The 24,663-nt window shown below is 45.7% G+C and overlaps 1 protein-coding gene across 2 annotated transcripts; it reads right to left on the bottom strand.

Moving 5' to 3' along the window:
* Positions 1 to 7,997: 7,997 nt before the first annotated feature.
* On the bottom strand, positions 7,998 to 24,576 carry LOC112559406 (transcription factor AP-4-like). Of its 2 annotated transcripts, none has more exons than XM_025230639.1 (5): positions 24,365 to 24,576; positions 20,889 to 21,048; positions 14,886 to 15,057; positions 12,639 to 12,874; positions 7,998 to 12,422 (listed from the first exon to the last, which is right to left on the bottom strand). In XM_025230639.1, the coding sequence occupies exons 1-5, from the start codon at positions 24,451 to 24,453 to the stop codon at positions 11,931 to 11,933; spliced, it is 1,149 nt and encodes a 382-aa protein (XP_025086424.1). In that variant the 5' UTR covers positions 24,454 to 24,576; the 3' UTR covers positions 7,998 to 11,930. The 2 variants fall into 2 exon arrangements, with proteins under 2 accessions (XP_025086424.1, XP_025086425.1); XM_025230640.1 differs by lacking the exon at positions 24,365 to 24,576 and adding an exon at positions 22,233 to 22,795.
* Positions 24,577 to 24,663: the final 87 nt, after the last annotated feature.

Raw genomic sequence — 24,663 nt, 5'->3', positions numbered from 1 at the left:
CAACAGATAATGAGGTTAATGATATTAAAGTGTCACGTGTCAAAGTTTCTCTCTTTTCTGTCCACAGCTAGGTGTATAGGTGTACTCCTACATGTGTGTCCGTCGTTGTCTTCACCGCCTGTGGCCAGGGTACATCTTGCTTCGCCAGTCTTTCCTTTCTTGACGTCTGTCGCTCCCTGCCCATGTCGGAGTCGACATTTCTTCTTGCGGGATATTTTGATGTCCGATGGAAGGTCTCTGCATGTGGCAGTGTTTACAGGTCTGGCTGTAAAACACCAATTTCCCTCTCCCTGGTGGCACGGAACTAACTTGTTCAGAATGAACAATCTGGTAGCTGGTGTGTTCTGATCATTACTTTATTTTTTCTTTTCTCCTCCTCCTCTCATACTTGCGCGCGGCAGCTTTGCTACAAGAAAAACTTTTGTCTGGCATTCGCTGAAGACGGCTCAGGCGCAGTTACCTCTACCCGTCTGGCGACCATTGCGTGTACATAACATCCACCCACACTGGTGTGGAAGGGAGTGTAATAATAGAACCTCAGACGTCTAGACATCCAAGTATGCGTCACCATCTCTCTTCCGCTGATGCTCCCTCACCACACCACCCAACCTCACCCACTCAGCCTCCTAACCTCATCTCACCCCCAATTTTCTTCCTCTTCCCGATCTCGCAGCGTCTACTGGACGCGAGTAAATCAGCTCGACGAGAAGATAGTCAAACGGGGGAAGGGGAGGCTCCGACTTTCTACCATGACGTCACCGCAAAGCGTTAATCATCGGCACGCCCCCTCTCCCCCTTCCTCCCCTCCTCTGTTTCTTTAGCTCTATCCCCCAACACCTCCACCCAATCTTGATAACATGGTTTTCGTTGAGCCTGGCGTGTATACTATAATGTCTTGCCGCTCGTAAATTTTGAGTTGGTTCGTTCGTGTGTGTGTGTGTGCTCGTGAACATGTTCCTGCCATGTGCGTGCGTGTGGGTTTTAGAAAAGATCGAGAAATAGATAGGTTAAGACAGGAACTCATCGATATCTGTGTTAGCAACGAGGGCAAGCAAAGTCCGCTTTCACCTTCTGTTTATCCTGACGACATCGCGCCAGTGAGGTCAGAGGGTCATCATCTGGACGGACGTTTTCACACGTTCTTAACTTCACCATGCCTGGATCCTTGTGACGAGATATCGAGTTAAAATATCAAGACCCACTCAAAGACAATATGACACCAGTCGATGGGTGACACTCTGCCTGCAGGCCATACTTCTGCGAACGAACTCTTTTTTGTTAATCAAACTGTTTCTATTCTTAAACCGTCTCTTTTGTTAACAACTCTTGTAAGACTTTTGTTTTTGAGCAGACAATATCGAACCGAAGAAATGTAAGCTGGAGAGTGAAGAACCCGGACATGTGTCGTAGAGCACTTGAGTTTCTTCCACATGGAACTATTTTGTCAAGAAAAAAATTACCACCAGCAAAATTGCGGTTTAACCAAATGTCGGAGGGTTCTGAAAATGATCACTAAGTGACTGTATAAAAAAGACAACGATTGGAGGCTAATAATGGATCTCTCTACATCCCTACATCGAAATAGTTTTCAGTGAGAAAGAGCAGAGCCATGGTTGCCTTATCTAGAAAGAATCAAACTTATGTGTGAGGAGAAAAACCCAGACGCGAGCAGGACCCAGTGAAGCACATCCGCCGAATTCTGTTGTCCAACACTGAAAATTAATTAATCTGACACCAGAATCTGTGCGATTTGACGACAGGCTTTGTGTAATCCAACTTCATCTCCAGGATTTGTGTGATCCGGTGTCAAGATTCGTAATACCCAGAAAAGATTGCAACCTTACAATTAAAGAGTCTTGGAGGTGGGAGGGATGAGGAGACTAGAGGGTCTGCAACAGGTCATCTTCCGCATTTCAGGAGAGAAGTTTTTGAATTCTGACGATAATCGCTGGCGTGTTAGCCAGTTTATCCTTTTCAAGGCAAGGGCTTTGTTCACTCAGGCCTCCTTCTAGATGCGACATTTCCTATTAAGACGATTACTAGGTCGCGAGGCTCTTGTCTATTCACTCTCACGACTTCAGTGTTTCCTGTTACAGTTCCTTTCAGGAAGGTAGCCATTGACGAGTTTCAGTTCAGCCATGTGGTCAGTTTAACCTAGCACATCTCGGTATATATATATATGATTGAGATATACAATGTTACTGTAAATGTTGGGGCATGTCTGATCATGCTGACTCATCCAGTTGTGCGTGGGATGAGGGGTTGCGGGAGTGGGGTTGAGGGTGGGTGAGGTCTGACAGGACTTAGACATAGAGACACTTTGTGGGACCTGTTGGCGAAGATTTGGAGTCAAGAACTTTTACAGTTTGAAAACTGTTTTTTCGTAGTTATGTAACGATTTAAAGTAATGTTTCTTGTTGAATTAAAGGGTTTGTCAATTATTTTGTTATTTTACAGCTTCATTTTAAGTTTGCTTTTTTAGAACTACATTGGAAGAAGGAGGGAGGCAACTGGAGCCCGCCAGCTACCCAGAGGCTGACCTTCCAGGGTAAGTGAGTGATCAAAGAGTCTGGTAGTAAAGGAGGTGCCTGTCCCCTGATGTCAATCCCCGTAGGCCTTTGGAGACCATCTCACTTCCTTCGGAGAACCCTTACCTGTTGACCCTTTCGACATTTGCTCCCATAACCCATTACTCCAATCCCTCTCTCTCCATTGGCTACCCTTTAGCCCAGGGGAACGCAGTTTGCCGTGCTCCCCACTACCCCCAACCCAAAAAACATAAAAACGACGATCTTACATTTCCAGAGTGTACACTCACTCCCAGAGCCACTTCGTTATGCTCAGCATGTGTCCATCTGCAAATTATCCGAGTAATTGGTGTGAGTGATGGCTGAGGGGTCTAGAACTAGGGGAACAAGATTCCCTCTACAACAAGTGACCCACTCCCAGCCATGGGTTAACGGCCCTACTGCCTTGTAGGTAATTTAGGGAAAGATAAAGGCAAAGGAGAAGGGAGGAACCCCCTGCAGCAAATCGTGATGTTATCACTGGGTGAAGGCTTTTCCCGAGGAAAACACCGGCCGCGAGTTAAGACCAACATGTTGGCAAACAAGGCAGACCAACGATCGGCTCAACGATCACGGTCTGAGGTCTGACCTGGAGAGGAGATGGTTGCCAGGACATGGATAAACAGCAGAAACAAAGTATCATTCCGGATCGTTCAAGGTCAGGATTCATAACGATCTTGAACTCTACCAGCATGCGGTGGGGGCAATGAAATGTGTGCTACTGAAACCCAACCGTCAATAATGCTTAGGGAAGGGACATGCGCACAAGTCTACCAAGATGGACGAACTCATCCATTAGATACAACAATGTGCAAGTGGGACATTGTGGGACTGGATTTGGGGACCCGTGGAAGACCACAGCCGGGAGGAAACTAGCTTTCTCATACGTAGAATAGTGGTGGCAGTTGACACTTTACAACTGTTCTTCGGAGAACCTTGGAGGTTCAGGTCCACGCTGATGTGGACAGTGGAAGAAGAGTTTACAAACATAAAAAATATTGACTGGTTGTTTTATTCAGGACCTGCTCAGTACTAGCCGGTGGTCTATCCAGTTGTTACCTCCGATGAACGGTACCGGCGGACCAGCAAAGTCTTTTTTCAACTGGTGTCGCTAGTCATTGGATGAATGAATGAAAACAATAAAGCTTAGAGCAGTATAAAGTAAATTTAAATAATACGCATTAATAATAATGCCAGCTATCAGCTTCATTGAACACTTACACAGAGTTTTGACATTCTAATATTAGTTTAGTCGTCTGACTACCATAACGCTGATAACGAAGTCTGTCGAGAGTGCCACGTGTTTCAATGAAACTGATGGTTGGCAAACCCGCACTTAGTGCATTCCTGAGTGATGACTCCATTACTGGCAACCATGGTGTCCTTGAAATTCATGGAGAATTGTGCAATGCTCGATGTGTAGTGGCTCTGGGTCAAAGCGCCACCAGCCAATTAAACGCCCCCGTCGCTGGAAGTGGACTGGTACTTCCTAGTCTGCTGAACATCAACTTGTTTTATGCCTCATATCGTATACCTTCTTCCTCCTTCCGTCCTGAGAGAGAGAGAAAGTGGACGTCTGCAACATTCAGTCAATCGCAATTATTTCTCTTTGCTCGGGGCGTAAACATTAGGTCAAAGTTTGCTTTGTTCGCGGATGCTGCGGGAGGTTGATGCCGGATTACCCTCGTTGCCCTGTTCAGACGTCCTGAGTAGGTCACGTGGCTGGTGTTAGGAGCTAGACACGTGTAAGTAATGCATGGACAACAACAATCCTGCTCAACATGAGTTCACGTTTTATAATTCGTTAAAAACGTACATACCTGAATGGTCTAGCAGGGTGCAAAAGAAACAGTTTATTTTTGATTCCTGGCTAACGCTCATTTCACGAGATGTGCGTGCCCCTGGCAAACATCACCAAGCAGCGAAAGGGGTCAAACATGTGGAGAAATGTTTGTACACAGATACGCCTATTAAGACATCGCTCCAGTTCTCCTAGTGAATAAAGCCTTCACAATGGCGAAATATCCATGTAGGACATTTGACTATTATAAACGCTCAACAGACTTATGCAGTAATGATGAAATCTGTGTATGACATTTGAACTTTGGAATAATAAAAAAGCCCTGAAAACGTACCCGATTGTTTGTTTGTGACGTCAGTGAGTGTATCCCAACCTCTAAGAGCAGTATAATTTCAGGTTGAGTATACTTCAGGGGCACAGGTAGTTCCGAAGCCACATTCCATCCACACGCGTTGGCTACTCCACAGTCCGACATCTGCCTCCGAGTCAGGAAGTCATCTGTCACGTGGACGTGCAACAGTATTTCGTTGTTACGACTTATGTCAGATAGAATATATCTTATATCATTTCCTGTTTAGTTTTCGAGCGACCTCACACTAAATGACACATTGGTCTCAGTGGCTATGCGATTACACGCAGTCGGACACTTGAAAAACGAACTTGGTCGGAAGTTTTTCTTTTACCTTGCAAAGTGTAGAAAAACAAATACAGGAAAAAGAAACTAACGGAACTGAACCCAGAAACTGAAAACGTTGGGATTGCTTTTTGAAGCAGAACGCACCCTCTGACCACCAACATCACCGCCCACCTACCCATCACCTCCAATACACACACTAGTTACGCACAACAACTACACTCAAAAGGCATGTTTGGGGGGCAGCGGAAGTTCCTCTAACCGATTAGCTGTATGCTAAATATAGTAGGATGCAGCAAATTGTGGAGGGCGGCAGGTCTCGGATGATTCAGTTTGAACTTTTCGCGGCATGGGGAAGAGTGGAAGGGGAGCGGTGAGAGGAAGATCGGTGAGGGAAGTCGTCCACCTCGTTCATGGCGAGTACTGTAAGGAACTGTGGCTGATGGCGCTGCTCATCGTCTCTGATGGTGTCATCATAGCGAGAAGGAGTGAAGTAGAGAGGCAAGTGGGGTAGGGGACGGAGGTACGGGAGTAGGGAGTGAGGCAGTGCGAGGGTGGTGAGAGTAGGAAGTAAAGATAGTGCCGTATTCTTACGCAACGATAACAGGGAAAAAGACGGTTTGAACCTGACAAACCCTGATGTCACGGGGGGCTGCAATAGCTCTTTCGGTCTTTTGGTCCGCCTACTCTTTTATGGAGAATCAAACTGATTTTGCACATGCTTATAATATTGAGTGCTTATCACAGCCCTTTATAGATATATACTATTAACCACACATGGATATGCATAGTGTATATACTATTCACACCCACGGGTAGGAGGGCATTGTAAGTGGCAGAGTAGATCCTTTCTTTAAACAAGGGCAAGACTTTCCGTCCATGAAGTTCACTTCCCTGATGATTGGGTGTAATTGAGTAGACAGGCCTATGTATAGCTGAGCAAAAGTTCCCGGCATCGTGGGGCCATGATGTCTCATCCGGACCTGCTTCCCGCCTGCAGCATCCGTTGCCGCTCGCCTCCCCCTCCCAAAACATTTCTCTCAAGGACGTTTTTGTCGCTCTTGACGTTTGACTTTCTGGCTGTGTATCAACCACAATGAGGTCTTTACTTTTAGAAATGAGATTTTTGTCAAATCGTCGTCCTTTTATATTTTCTCTTCCCCGGTGAACCCTGTTACCTGTCAGTTATCACCCTCTTACGTCAAAGGTACTTCTGGTTAGAATAACTATGAGAAGATATACCCCGGGGTTGCGAGATTACGGATTGCAATCTGAACACGTAATTGTAGATCCTAGATGGGACCCTAATGACGAGAAAAAGGGAAAAAAAAAAACCAGAGATAATAAAATATGTCTCTTTTATCTAGTTTCGAAAGATCTTCCATCTGCAATTTTTTTTTAAAAAAAAAATCCTGTAAGGAGTATATATTTGAAGTTATTGAAATCGTGAAGTATTATTATCCATGTGCATAACTGACAAAACATTTTCATACATTTTCGTTTTATCAAACATATGGCCTTCCACCACAGATTTCAACTTAAAATCAAGCCTTCTATATCAAGGTAATATCTTTTCCTCAGGACAAACCCAGGGTGCACAATGCAAAGTTATCTCAGTAACAGGGCCGTGGCCCATCTCAAGCACTCCAGCGGTCTGTTCTGTTTAGGGTCCAGGTCCTCTCTGCTCCAGTCACGATTCCAGATCGTGAGTGACGTGGAAGCAAAGAAAAATATTTCAGCCACACGGCAGTGCGGTGCCACCTTGATAAAAGGCAGTTTGATCAAATCTTTGTCGCCCTCATTACCGCGTTACGAAATGTTGGAAAGTAATTTGTTAGGGGCAGCCGGGCAGGCACACATTATCGGCCCTAATTTTAGAGGGCGACGTGAAGGAAAATGTTCAAAGCTTTCTTTTTAATCTGTTCTAGCAATTTACTTCCTCTTCGTGACAACTATTCTTCTCTCCCTAATCCAAGCCGCTCGCTCAATCCATCCGTTTGTACGTTGACCACCTACCTATACTCCTCTCTCTCTCTTACCACTCCCCTTCACCTTTTAAAGAAAATTACTGGAAAAATGAAAAAAAAAATCGCCTGTATTGTATTCGAGCAAGTCTCTCGTTTACCAAACACCTTTACTTAATAATAGATTGAGTTCTCTTCCGTGTTGCGTTGCCGAACAAGAGCCGTCTGGGAGGAGCCCTTAATTATCGACTGAGAGGGAGAGATGTTGAAGCAGCTCCTTCTATTGCCGGTCAGTTCCTCCCCTTCTTCCACACCACCCTTTACTATGCAGCAATGTTTTAAACTCTTTTATTAGAGTTCAGAGCATTCCTTTCAAGCAGCGGGACCCCGTTTCCCCTTCCCCCATACACTCCCACAAAGCTAAGATAATGTTATTTCATTGTGCATGTCTACACTTGGCAGTTGCTTGCTTCAAAGGATCAGAAAGCCGATGTGTCCGTCTTCTATCCCCCTGTTCCATTATCTGGATGTTTGTTCTGCATTTCCCCCTCCCACGGATTGTTTCTGCTTTACAGTGATGTCTTCACGCATGATCGCTCTTCACGCTATCCACGTGTCCGAGACAAGCTTGGGTCAGGAACAACCGATTCCTTCCTATTCCTTCCCAGGACCTCCCAACGACTGTCGTACGAACGCGTTCTCAACAAAAACTGCATTCAAGAAAAACCTGCTGAAAATGTATTTCCCTCTGGCATTTGATATTTCGAAAATCTCTTTAAGCCTGACGACCATATGTTTGATCTTCGTGAGATAAGATGTCCAGAGAGCATCTTGCGGTCTTCTGTTTGCGTCAGAGCCTCGTGCAGTAGTCAAGACTAGAATGTTCTCAGCAAATGTTGATGGAAGACCAGACGTGCAATGTGAATGGCAAGCATTACAAGACCTTTGTGAAAACACACACACACAATCTTCTGTTAACACTTAACTCAGGGTCTCACGTACACACCGACAATAACAACCAACAAAGCCTCGTAGTACACCTCAATAATTTTATTTTTTCTTTCTTATCAAACAAAGCTAAAAATTGTATTTTCAATCTTAACACATTACGTATAAAGCAGACTTGGTAGAACAAGAAAAAAAAACGAGAGAGAAAAATGAAAATGTTGACAGAACGCTGCCCTTTTCTAGAAATGCCGAGAAAAGCCATGCTAAAAACAGTCTGGACATACGCGACAGCACACCCTAGTCTGGAAATATTCAAGAACTAAGTGACGAAACGGAAAAAGGATGCTCTTGGAGCCAAACGCACACGCAGAGTTCTCGGATATAAGGCTACTGTGATAGTCCGGTACTTTTGTTCCGGAAGTGAACGGAGAAGATGGAGGTGACAGATCGATGCTTGGTTGCTATGGGAGACGTTTAAATGTCACCGTTAATTAAACGCCCAACAACCCCACTGGCTCGAAACAGTCAACAAACTGCAACCAAGGTCTGTGGACACGACTTTAAAAAAAAAATCTCACTTCATCTGAAAATTTCCGGAAGTAAACTTTTTCCACGATTACCTTAGATAACAGCCTAAAGATCTCTGCCCAGCACTCGGTGCTTTACGGGGATCTCGATGGCTTCCGTATATATGTATAAACAGGTCTTATTTATTAATTTCATTTGTATGCGGACAAATGTCTAGCATCACGCCTTCTGATCAGTTCCCATGTACCTGAGATCCACCACATGACATTTTCCGTCCTGAAAGTCGAGACTACACGAGAAAGTAAGAACTGTGACAATAAATGCTTGGTGGTGTGATAGAAAGTGACTAGTGACAATATCCCTCCCTTACAATTCCTTTGTTAAGTTCGGTGGGGTGGGGCTTTGTTAAATCATACAAACTCGCACCCTATCCTCTTTGCATGATGCTAGAAAACCTGTAACTTTTAAAGCCTGAATCAGTTAAAAAAACATATGTGTGTATGTGTGAACAAACGAACAACCGATGCCTCCACCCTGAAAAAATTTCAAGGAGCAAGTCTAGGAAATATTACAGCGCGGAAGAAGGAACGGGGCTGGTCCACACTGAAAGGCAGTAAAATAGGCGGCCACAACCGACTGATAAATAGCATGATACACAAGTGTCCAGATATGGAATACGAACAGAAAATTCAAAAAAAAAAAAAAAAGTCTGACTGATGGACAAAACCCAAGCCTGGCCCTTGAATCGCTCGCCTTGACGCCGACGCAATATTTCGGACGAGGTTTGGTGCTTCCACCGTGTTGCATTGTTGTGTGCATCGTAAATGTGTTCCATGTTAGAGAAGCCCAGTTTCACTAAACAGCCACTTTGACCACCAGGAAAACGAAGGCAAGACATGGAAAAGAAAAAAGAAAGAGGGCTGAAGACGCCAAGACGCACGCGGTCATCCACTCGACTCCTACCACAAGCTCTCCGCAACAGTCATCCACTCATGCTGGTGTGGACGGGGGGAAGGATGACGAAGAAGAAGAAAACGTTAAAGAACGGATACAAGGCAAGCATTCTCTCCGGTGCTATTGAACTACACAGAGTGACGCAACATTTTCACGGCCAGTCCATCGATCAACGCCTATTACTCTCGCCCTTTAAAAATTCCAACTCGCCCCCTGTTCCCTCGCCTACCACCACAGGAAAAATCAATTTGCATCTGGAGTCTTTCCCGCGCTTCCTCCCAGAAAAGACGTTGTGACGTGGCTGTGAACACGATGCCACAGCTGAAAAACTAGGTTTCCGTCTACAGGAATCACAGGAGCGCTCTTCTGATGGCCAGTGGCCTTAACCTCCGAAATAAGTGCATTACATGCATATAAAAGTTTGCAGATTGGGGGAAAAAGAAAAATCCTTACTGAAATGTCTGCCTAAACAGTATTATACCAGGACAGCGTCCTGCACCCCACAATCACGACCAGTAAGCAAGCTCACCACCAGAATGTTTTATCAATGCACAGCAAATCACTCAAGATTTGTTTTACAGAACAAAGAGGACACAGTATCACGCACACAGATAATAATAAACATCAGCAGAAATCCAGCCCAGGCGGGAAAAATAAAAATCGCCAAACAGTCTTAACATTCCCACCCATCGTAGGTAAGCTACGTTAAAAAAAAAAGGCTTAATGAAAGATCATTTTAAACTTTTAATTCAGTATTTTAAAGGCGTAGACAAAGAGGAAATTTGGATAGGAAAAAAAATGAACCGCGCAGAAGCAGCTTTAACTATTTCTGAGTACGGCTGCTAAGCTCTACCTAGGAGGCATGCAAATACTTGACACCCATGCCAGGACTGGTGAGTATCCCCTATCTTACGAGAAGTTTTAGCTAATTGTTCTCCATCAACACTTGAAAGGAATTAATAACAGTTCCTCCCCCATTTGCTTGGTGGTTTTGTTTAGGATTTTTTGTTTTAGTTTAGTTTTTTTTTATGGTGGGGGAGAGTTCTATTTGTTTATTTGTCAGAAATGGTGTACCATCTCCGACAGCAAAATTACTGATATGATTACGAGCTGACGTACATGTCTAAACTGTTTGTATTTGTTATGCACAAAGCCTTCAAAAATAAAAAAAAAAGGCTGGAGTTGGGGGCGAGGAGGGGGGGGAAGGAGAGAGTGGGGGGAGAGGGAGAGGTGAAGAACGAAAAGCAGAGTTTCAAAATGCTTTGTATGACTCGTATCTACAAGCGTCTTATGTACAGTTCTTTATTTTATACACAACAACCCACAGCTAAGAAGGCTTGGCTGCACACAACACTACCCCACTACTCATCAGTCCGCACCTTTCATGACAGGCCCGTCCGACAAGCGAGGGGAATAATATTAACAATATTTTCTTATAAACAAAAAAAATCAACGTCAAACAAAAACCATGCAATCAACACAAGAGAACCAAATGCGTTACCAAGTCTGAAGTTAATGACTTCCGGTAAGAAAGCCACACAAACAAATGCCAACCGCAAGATTCTACAGTTTGCAGCCCCCACTCCCCCAATTCAACACGTTTTAGAACTACGCCTTCTCTCCTCTTTTCTGATACATCGAGAGAGAATGTGAAGAAAAAAGCGAAAGATACATCGACTGGTACCTAATTTAATCTGCAAACGGGATTGATCAAGACTTTTTTTTTTAACCAACGACTTTAAAAAAAAGTGGAGTAACTGTATCTTTACATTTGAAGAATTTTTGGACAGTATGGCCTTTTCCCTCTTGCAGCTCGTCAAATAAAAAAAATTAACAAAAGGCAATGGAATGTTCCTGGACATAATAAAATGGGCAAGGCTCAGACGTTTATCACCAGCCTAAAGACACCAGCAGCTCGAGCGTTTTTTTTTTTTCTTCCTTTGCCTCCACTTAACCTCCCCTCTCCCAAAACTCTCTTTTCACCAATTTCCAACCCCATCCCAAGTCCTTCAGTTCCTTGCAACGGACGTCATAAAATCAGAAAGGGCTCACGCAGTTATTAAATGTACAAGACAGCTGTGAGGAGGAAAGGGGTTGGGCGAAGGCGAACTTTCCCCACCCATCACAAGTGGCATGGGAGAGAAAAAAAATGGCGAAGGGGTGAAAGAAAATGAAACAAAATATTCCGCACACAGTTATTCTCAGGCGTGTAAAAAATAAGTTACATTACTCCATCCCTATAACCACCTTGTGTTGCTTTTTTAAAAGGTGTTGATGACAAGTAAATGATTAAGAAATGATTGATGCATTAGGACTTTATTCCTTGACAGTATGTGGGAAACCATGAGGAGAACAAAACAAAACCACAACAACAAAAACCAATTACAGTGTCCCATGAAGTTCTTTCTTCTCTTCTGTGTGTGTGTGTCTGTGAGATGATTACTATGATTTCCAAATCAAAATGATGAAAAAAGAAAAAAAAACCCAAAATGTATAAATAACATAGAAAGCAACAAGCGAAGCCAGGCCAGTCCTCAGGACTTGTGAACAATGACCCCTGGTCTGTAGTACTGGCTATATGAGGGTCGGTGTAGTAGATGCGAAGCGATTGGGTATTTCTCCGAGTAGCTCGCGTGAATCGTGGTGGCGCTGCCTGTTTCTGCTGTCGTCGTGGTGAACGCCGACGCCGAAGCTGACACAGCAACAGCAGCCACACGGTGCGCACACAGTCCCAGGGGCGAGGGCGAGTCCCTGCCCGACCCCTCCGACTTTGATTCCTCCTGGTCACTGACACTGCTCTCTTTCTCGCTCTCCTCGCTGGTCAGCGTGGCGTGGCGCTCGCTGTAGAACTTGTGGTCGTCGCCAAGCGCACGGTCGCCCTCGATCTGCCGTATGGCCTCCACGAGGTTCTCCAGGTTGCGGCGCGGGGGCGCTGGGTGATGGTAGTGCGGCTCGCCAAGCGCTCGGTCCTCGTGAGCCGAGACTTCCTGCACGTTGCACGTGCTTTTACCGACGTGGGACTCGGCCTGCGGATGGGAGGAAAAAAAATAATAAAGCAACGAATTAAGCTAGCTAAGTAGCTGAGGTGGACTGTTGATTGTATATCAAGCGATATGTGTTTCATATTCACACTATCACGCAATCTGACATCCCCTTCACCCCACCCACCTCCCGTCGTAAACAAAGGAAAAGCGCGGCCCCAGTTCAAAGCCCGGAGGCGGCGACCTTTGCTCCTTACTCACCACTTTCAGGTTCATCTGGGTGTGCACGAGGGTCGGCACGTGGGAGTGGTGCTGCGGGTGGTACAGCTGCGCCTCTAGAGAGCGCGTGCGGTCCTCCAGCATCACACGCAGCAGCCGCTCATGGTTGAGTTGCTGGCGAAGCTCCAGCATTTCTCGCTGAAGATCCTCTGTCGTCTGAAGGTCCTCGGAACTGTCAGACGCCGACCCACCCATGCTGATTCCTTCGTCAGACGATTCTGTGAAAGACGGAGACAAGAACACTTATTTTTCTCTCTCTCTCTTTTTCTTTTGGCGTGGACCCTTTTTAAGCGGCCCAATATTTTTGTAAAGATAAGTACAAGATTCTTTATCGTGATAGAGCTTAGACGCTGACAAGGCGTAAAAAAAACAAATTCCACCCACCACCTCTCTTTCCACGCCCATCCCCCCACCTCACTCAGACGGCTATATATATACACACAAGCAAAACGCAGACAAACATCAACACAAATATGCACACCCGAGTGCGCGAAGCAAGATCAGATGACTTCTTTCTAAACCTGCTCCTTGTACATAAACAGAAGCCCGCAAAGACGGGGTGCGCGCTCGCCCAGTGTAGGGAATCAGCACACCTTTTTCAGGAGTGATTGATGGACCGACGTGTCGCCAGGAGATGAATGAGCGAAGGTGCGCCCCGTCCAACCACGGCGACAAAATTCCCTCAATGAAATCGCGCTCCCTACTTTAAGGCGGCCTAAAGTCGCTGCACCACTCTAGTTTTCTCTCGCTAGCTAGAGAGAAATCTCAACCAACATTAAACGCCCTTTAACTCGAACATAAGACGAAGTGCTCCCCATGAATTAACGCCAACCACACCACCGCCATCACACATTTCCTTCGCCATAGTACTGTGAAAAGCAAGGCCTGGGGTTTAACATGTGTCAGCTGTGCTGCCTTAAAAAAAAAAAAACTAGTCAGCTAACCCTGCATTACTTATTCATAGCTACCACCCAAGGTTTGCCAATGGAATGACAAACGGTCATACGCTCCCTCGTAAACAGACTGGAGTGAAAAGTTCAGCCACTCCCAGCGCCGGGCTACCTTAGCCGGTACGAAGGCACGAGAGCTGCAAGGCTGACGCCCGTACAAACGACCGTTTCTGCCACTTAACGTGAAAAAAGATAAATAAACAACCCGTAAAAAGGAACCTGATAACAGATCAGACCCCAGAAGTGGTCCACACACCCATCCCACCCGTTAAAGTGCACAAGCGAGTCAACATTGTTGTCGACATCTAACATCAACGTCAGTCAGCACTAAAAACCAGACTGTCTTGGAAAGTGGGGTTGATACCACAAACATTGCATTAAATGCAGTTGAAGTTTGGGTGGAGGTAGGGAATGAACCCATTTGAAGTTTCAATGATCGATCCTCAATATGAGGTATTGCTGTACGCTGTATGAGGTATGTACTACTGCTGTACAATGTCTAAATGCTGCATTGTAGGACACGTGACACGAAGTTTAAAGCCAGAAAAAAAAAACGGTTATGAGGAGAAAAATAACATAATACACATACCATGGAGACCGCACGATGTCGAACAATGCCAAAGCAATGCTAAGTCCCTTTCCCAACAAGAAAAGAATGCAGCAGTATAGCATGAAGATATAAATACCACCGTTCGCTATTACATTACTCCTGGCATGAATCAAAACCAGTTTCCAATAGGAAACAAGGAAGCGCGGGTTTTTTTTATTCGGAGGAGGGGGATACAGGACGGTGGATAGGGGGAGCAAAAGAGGGTCGTTGGTTGTTTACGACAAAGCCTTCGATGACACGGGTGCCAGGTGCAGGCAGTGCAGACACATACCTACCACAACATGAATACCTAAGACTACTGGGGGACCAGGCAGCTTGACACTTCCACAGGTCCCTCCTCTCTTTATTAGTGTGGGCAGGACCTACTGACACGTGTACATACGGACAGAAGATACAAGCGTGCCAGCCATGCATGCCACTCCCATCCGGCTGTTCCTGCCACCATAAAGATCTAGGTCATGGTCTGGTCAGAGCAGGAAGCGATGAAAGGGCACTTTGGGGGTGGGGTGTGACTGCGCGCCCGAACGCGCGCAAAACGTAGTTCCTTTTTTTTTAAATAGTGCTATTGGGGATGGGAGGTATTTATGAAGCACAAGAACCGTTTGCCCTTTCAGGACGCGCCTGGTGAGGTCGCGCGCACACACTGGCTGCACGTGTGCTAACACATACCTGTATCTCTTTTCTTGCGTTTCGGCGGCGGCGACTCGTTCTGACGCTCGATGTCGCGCTCGCGGCCCATCTCCAGCACCATGCGCTTCAGCTGCTCGTTCTGCGCCACCAGCTTGTTCTTCTCCTGCTCCATGTTGGCGATGTACTCCGTGGTGTGCTGCAGGATGGCCGCCTGAAAGACACCCACACATGCCCATTGAAACCAGCTTGTCGTCAAATCAAACATTCATATAAGCATACACAAAGGACCACCGCTCTCGACATGTTTTAAAAGCGCTTAAGATAACCTTGTTTCACCCGTCCCAGCGAAGAGGGGAAAGGAGTGCGATGAATGGTCACTGTCCACCTGAATATACTTGTAATCGTTTTTGCCTTTCAGTGCATATCTATGCCCTTTCTCTATTTGGGTATCTCCATTTGAAGGTCGCAAAACGCTCATGTTTGCTTTTTTTTTCTTTAAAAAAGGAAAGACTGGAGGTGGATTGTGAATGAGACGTCTGATGTGTAAGGGAGGGGGTATTTTCAATTTCCTGACTAGACAGCAGCAGTGTGCACAAAGAAGGCATCTGTTTTCTTGGGGGTGCCAGGGTAGGGGGTCACTGTACTAGGTGAGCACAAGGACAAACCATGGGAGTGGCGGAGAAGTCTGCGCCCCTACCCCTCACCCGTCTTAATCTGGGGGATAAGGGCGGAAGATAGGCGAGACCCACGGCGATTCTTGAGGTACGAGAGAAGAAAGATAAAAGACTAAACCTGTCGCATCGTTTCACGTGCCGTGCAACAGACCGGAGAGACCAATCCTACAAGTTAGGGCCACGTCGCACAAGGCCGCTGGCCCCATTTGTTCGTTCTTGGAGCTGCTCAAGACTTGCGCAATGCAAACTGTCACCAATGTCCCCTTACCGCACCCCACCCATACATTTTTTTGTTAACGCAGACTCTATTCAAGACTATATTGCTCAGACTGTCATTGTGGCGATTCGGAACCGCAGCAAACGCCCGACCAATTTTAAAACATGAAAACATCTTTCAAAGTCTGTCATTATGCTTGTCTGCACCGCCATATTCGACTTCCCAGACTATTTTTAATCGCGTTGTTTGCCCCCCTCACTTCAAGTCTAGTGATGATCAGGGTTATTTGTAACAACAACTATCCAGACCAAAAATCTGTGATTAGGTCCAAGATGTTTGAAGAGTTTGAGTGTCTCGAAGTCGACAAAAACAGCCTGTGCGCCAAGAGATGTCGCCACCATGCCCTACCTCGTGACCCCTAAAACCCCATCCCCCTTCACACACGCACCGCTTCTGCGACCTAAATAGCAGCCGCACCCTTTACACAGGCATGCATGGAAAATAAGCTCAGGTGAAAGGCCAGGAGGTCACCTATCAAAGGTATGGCGTGGGCTTGTCTGAGGGACTATTTTGTGTACACAAACAGACGTCGCTTGTCAGTCTCGGAGAGAAGGTAACTCTACCTGTACATCACGTTTTTGATATCACAGGGTGGGTGGTATGAGACGTTCTCTCTCCCCTCTCACCACACGAGCTCGCACACATACAGAGTAGCCACCGACGCCTTTCTGCACGTGACATTCGACCTTCTACAAACTGTGGATGTACTACAGTCCGGTGACCAATCCGTCCCCGAAAAATCCCATTTAAAACTGGTTTCTAGTCTCCTTATGCGACGCTGGTTGGTTGGTTAATTTAGTAGGTAAGCACTATGAGGGAGATGGAGCGAGGAGGAAACCGGAGTACCCGGGGAAAAAACCGACGCTCAGCCCTGTGGACAGTTGTCACAGATAGTGTCCCAAGACGAGATCTGAACCCTGAGCCGCTGACTGCAGTGATGACAAGCGAGTATTGTAACCACTACACTACCGGGCGCCCCTGCCACGACGCTTCAGACCCTTTGTGACCCCTCTTGCTTAGTCACATGACTCCAGTATCAGAGGCCATAAAAATACCACCGCCGTACAGCAAGGGGCGGGGGAGGGGAGGGGACCGGGAAGCGCTCCTGATCCCAAGCAGCTATTGGCTGCATTCAAACTCTTCATGAATGGGCAAGTCAGGGAAAGGCCAGCGAAGGACGCGCACGGCGCTGGTGGTGGAAAGGGGGACCACGTGGAAGACGTAGTGGTAGTGGAGGGGAGAGTAGTGTACGCATGGGTAGGGTACCGATTCAAACTTTTCTCTGTACAGTGTATGCGGGGTCGCCGAGAGCCAGCACGGGTCCGGGGTCAGAGTACTCTCCGGGCCACTTGTAATTATAATTTACTTTCCCAGTACATAATATGCTTACGATTCCATTGTCAATATCTACATTTCATTCAGTAACGTAGCACAGACTGCGAATATTAGGACAAGCGCACTAATACCAACATCACTACTTGAACTTAGAGCTGTTTACACGTGATTGGTAAGTGAATGAGGAAAAAATGACCTTATAGGATCAAACTTGTAGTACCCCGCTCCACTGAAAAAAATTCCAGAGTGAGGAATGTTACTTCAACCTTTCTTTTAAAGAGGAAAAGAAACAAATCCACTGACCAAGGCTGCTCCCCCCCCCCACTACAGCCGCGGGCCCAGATACACCAGTCCCCTCCCCCTCTCTCATTAGGTCTGAGTGTATGTACAAATGTCTAAACGCATACCTCTCCTCCATCGCATCCATCAGACGCACAGCAGCAGTGCGTCCGCGGACGGGGAGGAATAGAGTGTGTCTGGAGTTGCTCCGCTTTGTTCATTCAGTCCCTCCCACGCAGTCGTGATTTCCGAAAAACTTACACAAATGGCAACCGCGGGCGAGTGGAGGGAGGCAGAGTGGAGCGGAAGAGAGAAGCCTTGCCGACACAAGCAGCTGACGGTTTCACTTACAGTCACGTAGCCGCGTCACACACATCACTGAGCGGCGCGAGATTCCTACACTTGTGTACAAGTGTGCACATCACTTCGTCACGCGCCAGATAAAAACATATTCATCCTGCTCCCTGCCCACTACATGTCGGTCACGCGTCTACTCAAGATTAGTCGACTGACAGAGAGTTACAGTCGGCACTCTAGTTCCACAGGGTTTGCCATCAATAAATGGGAACTGTGTAGGCGTGGCCTGCTAAAAAATGAACATGTAATATTTTATATTTACTAAAACATATATGTGAAATATGAAGGTGACTGTTAAGGATTTTTTTTTTCTTAGAAGGGTAGGGTATTTGAACTCAGTGTCAGATCTTTGTTGCAGACCTTCAGCCCATAGGGGTTAGGTTTTCATGTCTGGCCTTTTGGCAAAGGTGCGATGTCTATTAACGCTTGTCAGATGTACATGTTTGCCGAATCCGGTGGGTAGTGAGGCAAACATCAGATAAAAAGTTCGAGAATAGCTAGGACAACCCGATATCCTTTTTTAATCCCCGCCTACTCCTTACATGTGCTGATTGCTTTCTAAAAACCATGGTTTTATATTCAAGAATTTGTCTTCGCAAAACAGGCAACAATCATCCGCATCCTCGGCACATCATTAACTGTGACTTTGATAGCAGCTGATAATGATGACTGGGGGTTAGGGGGAAGGGGCAGGCTAAGACGTGGGATGAATTCCATGGCCATTTGAGTTGTTTTCAGTTGTGCGCGGTTCTCGAACCTCCTGTCCCCATAAATGTTGCGAAATGCGCACCGCCACTTTTAGCTCCTGTGTAACATGGGGGCTCAGCTGACTCAATGCACCTCGCCAACTTCCTGCTTCCCCACGACAGGAGAAACTTCGTTTAGCAATGGTCGGTGAGGGCCGGGGGACATATTACACGTTCCGTTTCCACCCTTACGCAAAAAAAGGGGGGTAAACCCGACACGAAAGGAACAGGCCCGTTTGGGGAAGACGGGAAAAAAAAAGGGTGAAAAAAGATATTACACTACCTATGCGCCATCTGAGAACGAGTTCTCGCCGAGGGGGGTAGGAAATGGCGCTTGTAACACAGTCACGGGACCATTCTGTTGATAAGGTGAGAAGTAGGGGAAGGGGGATCGAGACAGAATGAGTAAAAAGATTGGGGGGTGAAGGGGAAGGGACGCATTGAGAAGCCAATACCCAAGGAGGCGAAAGAGGAGAGGGGGGTGGCGAGAGGCCATTAGCGGGCGCCCTGGCAATGACCCACTTTCAGCGACTGCCTACTACTACTGACTGCACCGGCTCACACTCTTTCTATCGAGGGCCGCGTGGATTCAACCTTTCGGTTCGTCCTACGACGCTTTCCCCTCCTCTCCCCATCTCACCGACACCACCCCTCCCATCCCTCACCCACCCGACAGCCCGCCCCCACACACACACACGCATGCCAGGCGGCTGTTTGACGCACCGCCCGCACAGACCGGCCGCACAGCACCTCACCGCGCCGACGGGCCCTGCCGTGAGGTCGCGACTGGATGGGTAGACGGGGGGGAAGGTTACTCCCAGCACGCAACATGTTACGTCATCCCAACCCGTGGAAGCATCCCTCGCTGTCAGCAGACTCGGACGGCCGACAATGTTCCTACACGTCAGACATACTGCAGGGCATTTCCAAAAATAATAATAATCCAGCCAGACGTCTCCGCTCGATCAAACTTAAAATTGAGAGGGAAGTAAGAAAAAGAATAAGGCCTTAATGTATTGCACTGAATGATTGGTTTCTTATTAAAAAAAATTATCTTTACCTTTTACTGTAACTTCAACTTTCCATTTCTCTTTTTGATGTGGTTTATAAATTACAAGACATGTCGCGAGCCATTAACAGGTGCTGGCTAACAGAAACTTTTTGGGACATTACATAGGTGGGATTGCTGCTGGTACTAGGAGGTGGCCTCGGTAAAGAGCGATGATCTCGCCAAAAATGTACCATCAGTTGCCAAGTGTAAAAACAAGTCCATTCTCACATCTCTACTTCTGAACAAATCACAAAAGAAATCTTAACAAATCATTAAATCCGCAGATTAAACGGTAAAAGCAAAATGATGTACGGTTGTGGAGGGTCGGATATGAGAAGAGGGCAGGTTCGGAAGGAATACGGTCACCCACGGAGCTACCTCAGCAGAAAGTTATGTCTCGATCAAGTTTCTCTTCCTGACTTGCCGCGGCAGGCGGTCGGGCCGCCATACATGGCAGCGGGCCACGTGGCGTCAGCAGGAACTGCCTGTCTACCTACCCCTCACTCCTCCTCTCTCTCACCCTCTGTACCACAGTAAGCATCTCCTTTGTCTTCTCGGTAATGTATACACGGCACTGCATATTACCGCCAACTCCCGCCAATCTTCTACTCTCCTCTTTACCGTCTCTCTCTCTCTGTGCCCCACACACGTTGGCTGTGGAATGTGGCTTTTTTTTTTTTTAATTCCTCGCTCGTCATGTACGTCAGTCGGGTTTGTCCGGGGCAAACTTGCAAGCCGTCTTTGTGTTGCAAAGACAAGTCTACCTGGCTAAGAAGGGGGACAAGTTCATGAACTTTCTAGAGCAGAGATGGCCAAACAATTCCAACACAGATTTTTAAATAAATACTAAGGAGAGTTCCTAAATACTTTACACAATGCATAATTCTATGGAACATGTAGTGTAGTCTTCATACTGATATATGATAAAGCTGAGTTAGGTACTGCTTTCAAGGATGTCTAATGGGGAGCTTGTCAATGCAATTAAGACCTACAAAGCTTCTGTGTTTTCATATTAATTTTTTTAATCAGGATTTGAATGTAAACTTTCATAGGAAAAACATTAATCTGGTAACTCTTGCTCTGATACATCTTGAAAATAATAAAAGATAAATCAAACAACGGCGTTCACTCAGAAAGTGAAGTGTATCTCACAGACCTTTAGTTTTTTCCAATCATGGGAACGTGATAACGACTGGACTCCTACATCAGAAACGGTCCCGGGAGGGTAGGGGTGTGGAAGCAAGGGGTAGGCAGACTTTTCAAACACACAAGGGCCAAGGACTTTAATCATTGTTTCTCCTCCAAAGAGACAGACTGACTCACCTTGCTGAGTTTTTCGCCGTTGAGCTGCGGCATGAGGGCGCGCAGTGACTGGAAGCCTGCATTGATGCACTGCATGCGTCGCCGCTCGTTGCTGTTGGCAATCTCGCGCCTCACGCGCTTGTCGTGCTCCAGCTGCGCTTTGGGCGACATGGGCCGCGACCTGATGAACGACAGCAACAACACTTTCATCAGCAGTGGCTACTCTCACAACATTCACAGTCACGCCGGAGCAAATCCAAAAAAAAAAAAAAGATAATTCAGGGGTAGTGGGAGTGATGGTAGGGACGAAACCAAGCTCAAGGTGACTTAAGCTTAATATGAACACGTGCATTTTACAGCGAATATTTTCAAAGTTAAAAGTATGTCTTTAGTACATGACAGGTGGGGGAAGGCAGGTGAACAGGAAACAGGCTACAAAAATTTTTTAAACTTAGTAACACGCCAAACGGGCTAGATGTTTAAAACACTATTTTAAAAAATATCGAAAAGCACTGGTTACAAATATTATCTCACCCTACCTCAGATCGTCTGAGACAAAAAGTAACCAGCCACGTGTCACAGTTTATTCCTGGATTGGCCCTTCAGCAGGCTGCCCCTTATGTTTTAATACACTCGAGTGTTAAATGTTGTCGATCTACTAAACACTCACCTACAGCTGCTTTTCCACTACACAATGGAAAATAATACATTACATAACAGCTTCCAAATTTATCTGAAAAAGATTTTACCATGGAAATAAATCACCCACTTTGAAAAGTGTTCGTAACCAGACACCTACTGCCCAAATTGTTTCCATGTTTCGAGATTTTTACATTAACGCTGTACCTTAAAAAAAAAAAAGTTTCGTGACAGCTGTCGTGCAGACTGCATTTTCCACAACAGTCGCCACGAGTTATCGAACCGTTTCAAATTCGTCACACAATCCTTTTTTTTTTTTCTCTCTCTCTCTCATGTTTCTACCTCCATCGTACAATCAGCGGCAAATTGTAGAAACAAAAACATCGTATAAAATCCACTGCAACTGGAAGTTGAAGCGAATTAACATTTGTCAAAAAGTGTTTTCTACTTGTCGGATGTCAGAATACCGGAGGTATAAAGCGATGTTTAAATTAAAAACTGTTTTAAATGGAAAGGATGTCTTCCACGTTTGTTTTTATTTAATTTATGCAAACAAACCAAAAACTACTCACTAAACTGTATGGAAAATTTTAATTGTTATCAACAGCGTCGATTTTTAAATGTAATTAGGTGCCAAAAATACTTTTACAATTTATCTCAGAAATATTCCGTCGACAGAATTGTATTTGTTTAATCTACCGTTAATGTTACCACCTTAACACACACCTTTTTTTCTTTTCCACAATGTGAAACAGCATGAGACTGGCGTGGTGACGCAACAAATATCCAAGATGAACACGCGACTCCACTCAAAACACACCCTTATGAAACAGGGCTAGGGTCTGGTTTCAAAAACACAAAACACCAGTTTCTCAATTTTTCAAGCACACACAAAACCACCGTACATTCCAAGGCCTGAGGGGAAAAAACGCATAAAACAACGGATCATCCGGTGAAACTTTCTTCTCGCGGTATTCCACACATAAGGCAAGCTCGTTTCCCAACATGAAGGCGAAAAAGAAGTCTCGCGCGGCTTTCAACCGGGCGGGGAAATTCTGCGACCCAGTGAACAAAATGATGTCTCTGCCGCCGCCGCTACGCTCACTACTCTACACACCGCTCACATCTAGAAAGAAAATAGTGCGTGCGTGCACTCCGTGCGCCGGTGAATGCGTGCGTAGCGTCTGGCACTGTGCCAGCGCGCGCTCTGTCGCTGTGGCGGGCTGGCAGTGCGCGCCGACGTCCGGACAATCTAACCTTGGCAGCGTAACAGCCTTCTCCTCGCAAGCGCTTGACCCGCCCGCGTGTCGCCCCGGTCGCCGCGCAATACCGCTGAGCCAACGGGACCTCAAAAAACGACTAGAATATTCACCTCCACCGGCCAGCCGCCACCTTACACATTCTCATCATTTCAACAGAGAGAGAGAGAAAAATTTATTTCTAAAGTCCTTAAGGACACAAAAATTGGATGTTAAAAGTTGTGGGTTTTTTTTTCTTCTGAAAGAATTAGAAACAATGGGTTATATTCTGTCCCACTTCCTCCACTCCTCCATCCAGCTGCTTACTAAGGCTTGAATCACACGACATCACATGCGCGGTGATAAGGGATTTAAGTACATTCATTACTCACAGACACAAGCCAGCAACAGGCCTGAAATATCGTCCCATTATAAACAACAAAGCTAATCAGTATTTTTTTTTTTTATACCGGACCAGGTTGGGAGTGTATACAATTACCTTGCAAATTCGGAACTCGCACCCGTTTTTAATTCACCAACTGATTATTAATTACACTTAATACACATTACGGTCCCCGAAAAAAAAATTACTCAAATATACCGACATACAAATTTTTAAATACTTTATAAAAATATTTGTTTAAAAAATACTGTAATTATAGTGCACACAACAAAAGAGAACGAGAGCAGCTCCAACAACAAATGCTGATGAAACTGTGTACGAAAGGAAACCGGCATAGTCAGCCACGCAACGGGCTTTCCAGCGACAGCCATGATTGTAGTGCGCAGGCGAGCCCCGCCAACAGCTGTGCCACGCACGCTCAGGCCAGTGCGATCAGCTGATGCGCCTTCGTGCTGCCTAGTCATGTCGCCAACATCCGTTTTCAATGTTGTAATGGCTACTGAAAAATTCTTCCACATTTCTCTTCGCTAACTTGTGGCAGAGATAAAGAAAATATTATTTTATTTAGTTGGGGTTTTTTTTTATATAAAACGGTCAGTGAATAAAAGTGCGTTTTGAATGTACTGAGACGGTATAGCCTGCTCAGGTGGGCGGATCCAGCAAGTAGAAATTAATTATGCAGATCAAACGAAAGCCTGCACGATTAATCGAAGTGCAAAAATATCGTTATTTTATTTTATAAAAATATTTTAAATTTAAGATTTTGGTTATACTGAACTGACGAAAGTTTACCTTTCAAATATATACCATTCAGGTACAAAAATCTAGCTAGAGGTGGGTCTTACCAAAACCCTACACAAATTTAAATTTAAATGTCATAATCATGGTTTTATATAATAAAGAAGAGATATGAAAATACGCAGAAGCTTTCGGTTATTTTGCACACAATGCTGCAATAGTAGATAAGCGACAGCTGTAAACGCGTCCGGTATCCTCCACTACAGAAAACTACGAGTAGAATTTTTACCGCATTACGTTAACAAAACGAGAAATGTTCGTTCCCAGAGGTAATGTGACGAAGTAACACACACATGGCATGCAAATATTCATAAGTAAGAAAGTAAATGTGGTCAAAAAGTCTCAAACAAGCAGACGCCACGCGGCGTCTACGCCAATGTTTATGCGCACAGAGCATGCGTACGATTACTACAACTTACTTCCCGGGGTCAGCTGAAAGATTTTTCTCCCGTAGACAGAACTCCTCGCCAAATCTTTTCTTTTCATGTGCCGAGGCAACAACAGCCATAATCGAACACAAGGACAGTAGTAGTTGTAGTCCGCACAAGCTTGAGGAACGTGTAATATTTACGGTTGTAAGTTGCAGCCCACATCAACCACAGCGTAATACACAAGCAGAATGAGTAATAATTGGCGGGAAACTGCCGTTGGACGATTCACACCGGTAGTTGGTGTACTGAGCATTCGTGGAGTCTACTAAACTCAAGCCACGTAAGAG

The sequence above is a fragment of the Pomacea canaliculata genome, linkage group LG3 (genome assembly GCF_003073045.1).
Source record: "Pomacea canaliculata isolate SZHN2017 linkage group LG3, ASM307304v1, whole genome shotgun sequence".
NCBI classification, from domain to species: Eukaryota; Metazoa; Mollusca; class Gastropoda; order Architaenioglossa; family Ampullariidae; genus Pomacea; species Pomacea canaliculata.
Note: the sequence above shows the minus strand (reverse complement) of the source record. Positions and strands in the feature narration are given on the sequence as shown.

Coding starts and splice junctions, on each gene's coding strand:
- LOC112559406 (XM_025230639.1), bottom strand. CDS start 24,453: ATGGCTGTTGTTGCCTCGGCACATGAAAAGAAAAGATTTGGCGAGGAG. Junction 21,049..24,364: donor CTTTCAGCTGACCCCGGGAA/GTAAGTTGTAGT, acceptor GTCGTTCATCAG/GTCGCGGCCCATGTCGCCCA. Junction 15,058..20,888: donor ACGGCGAAAAACTCAGCAAG/GTGAGTCAGTCT, acceptor GGTGTCTTTCAG/GCGGCCATCCTGCAGCACAC.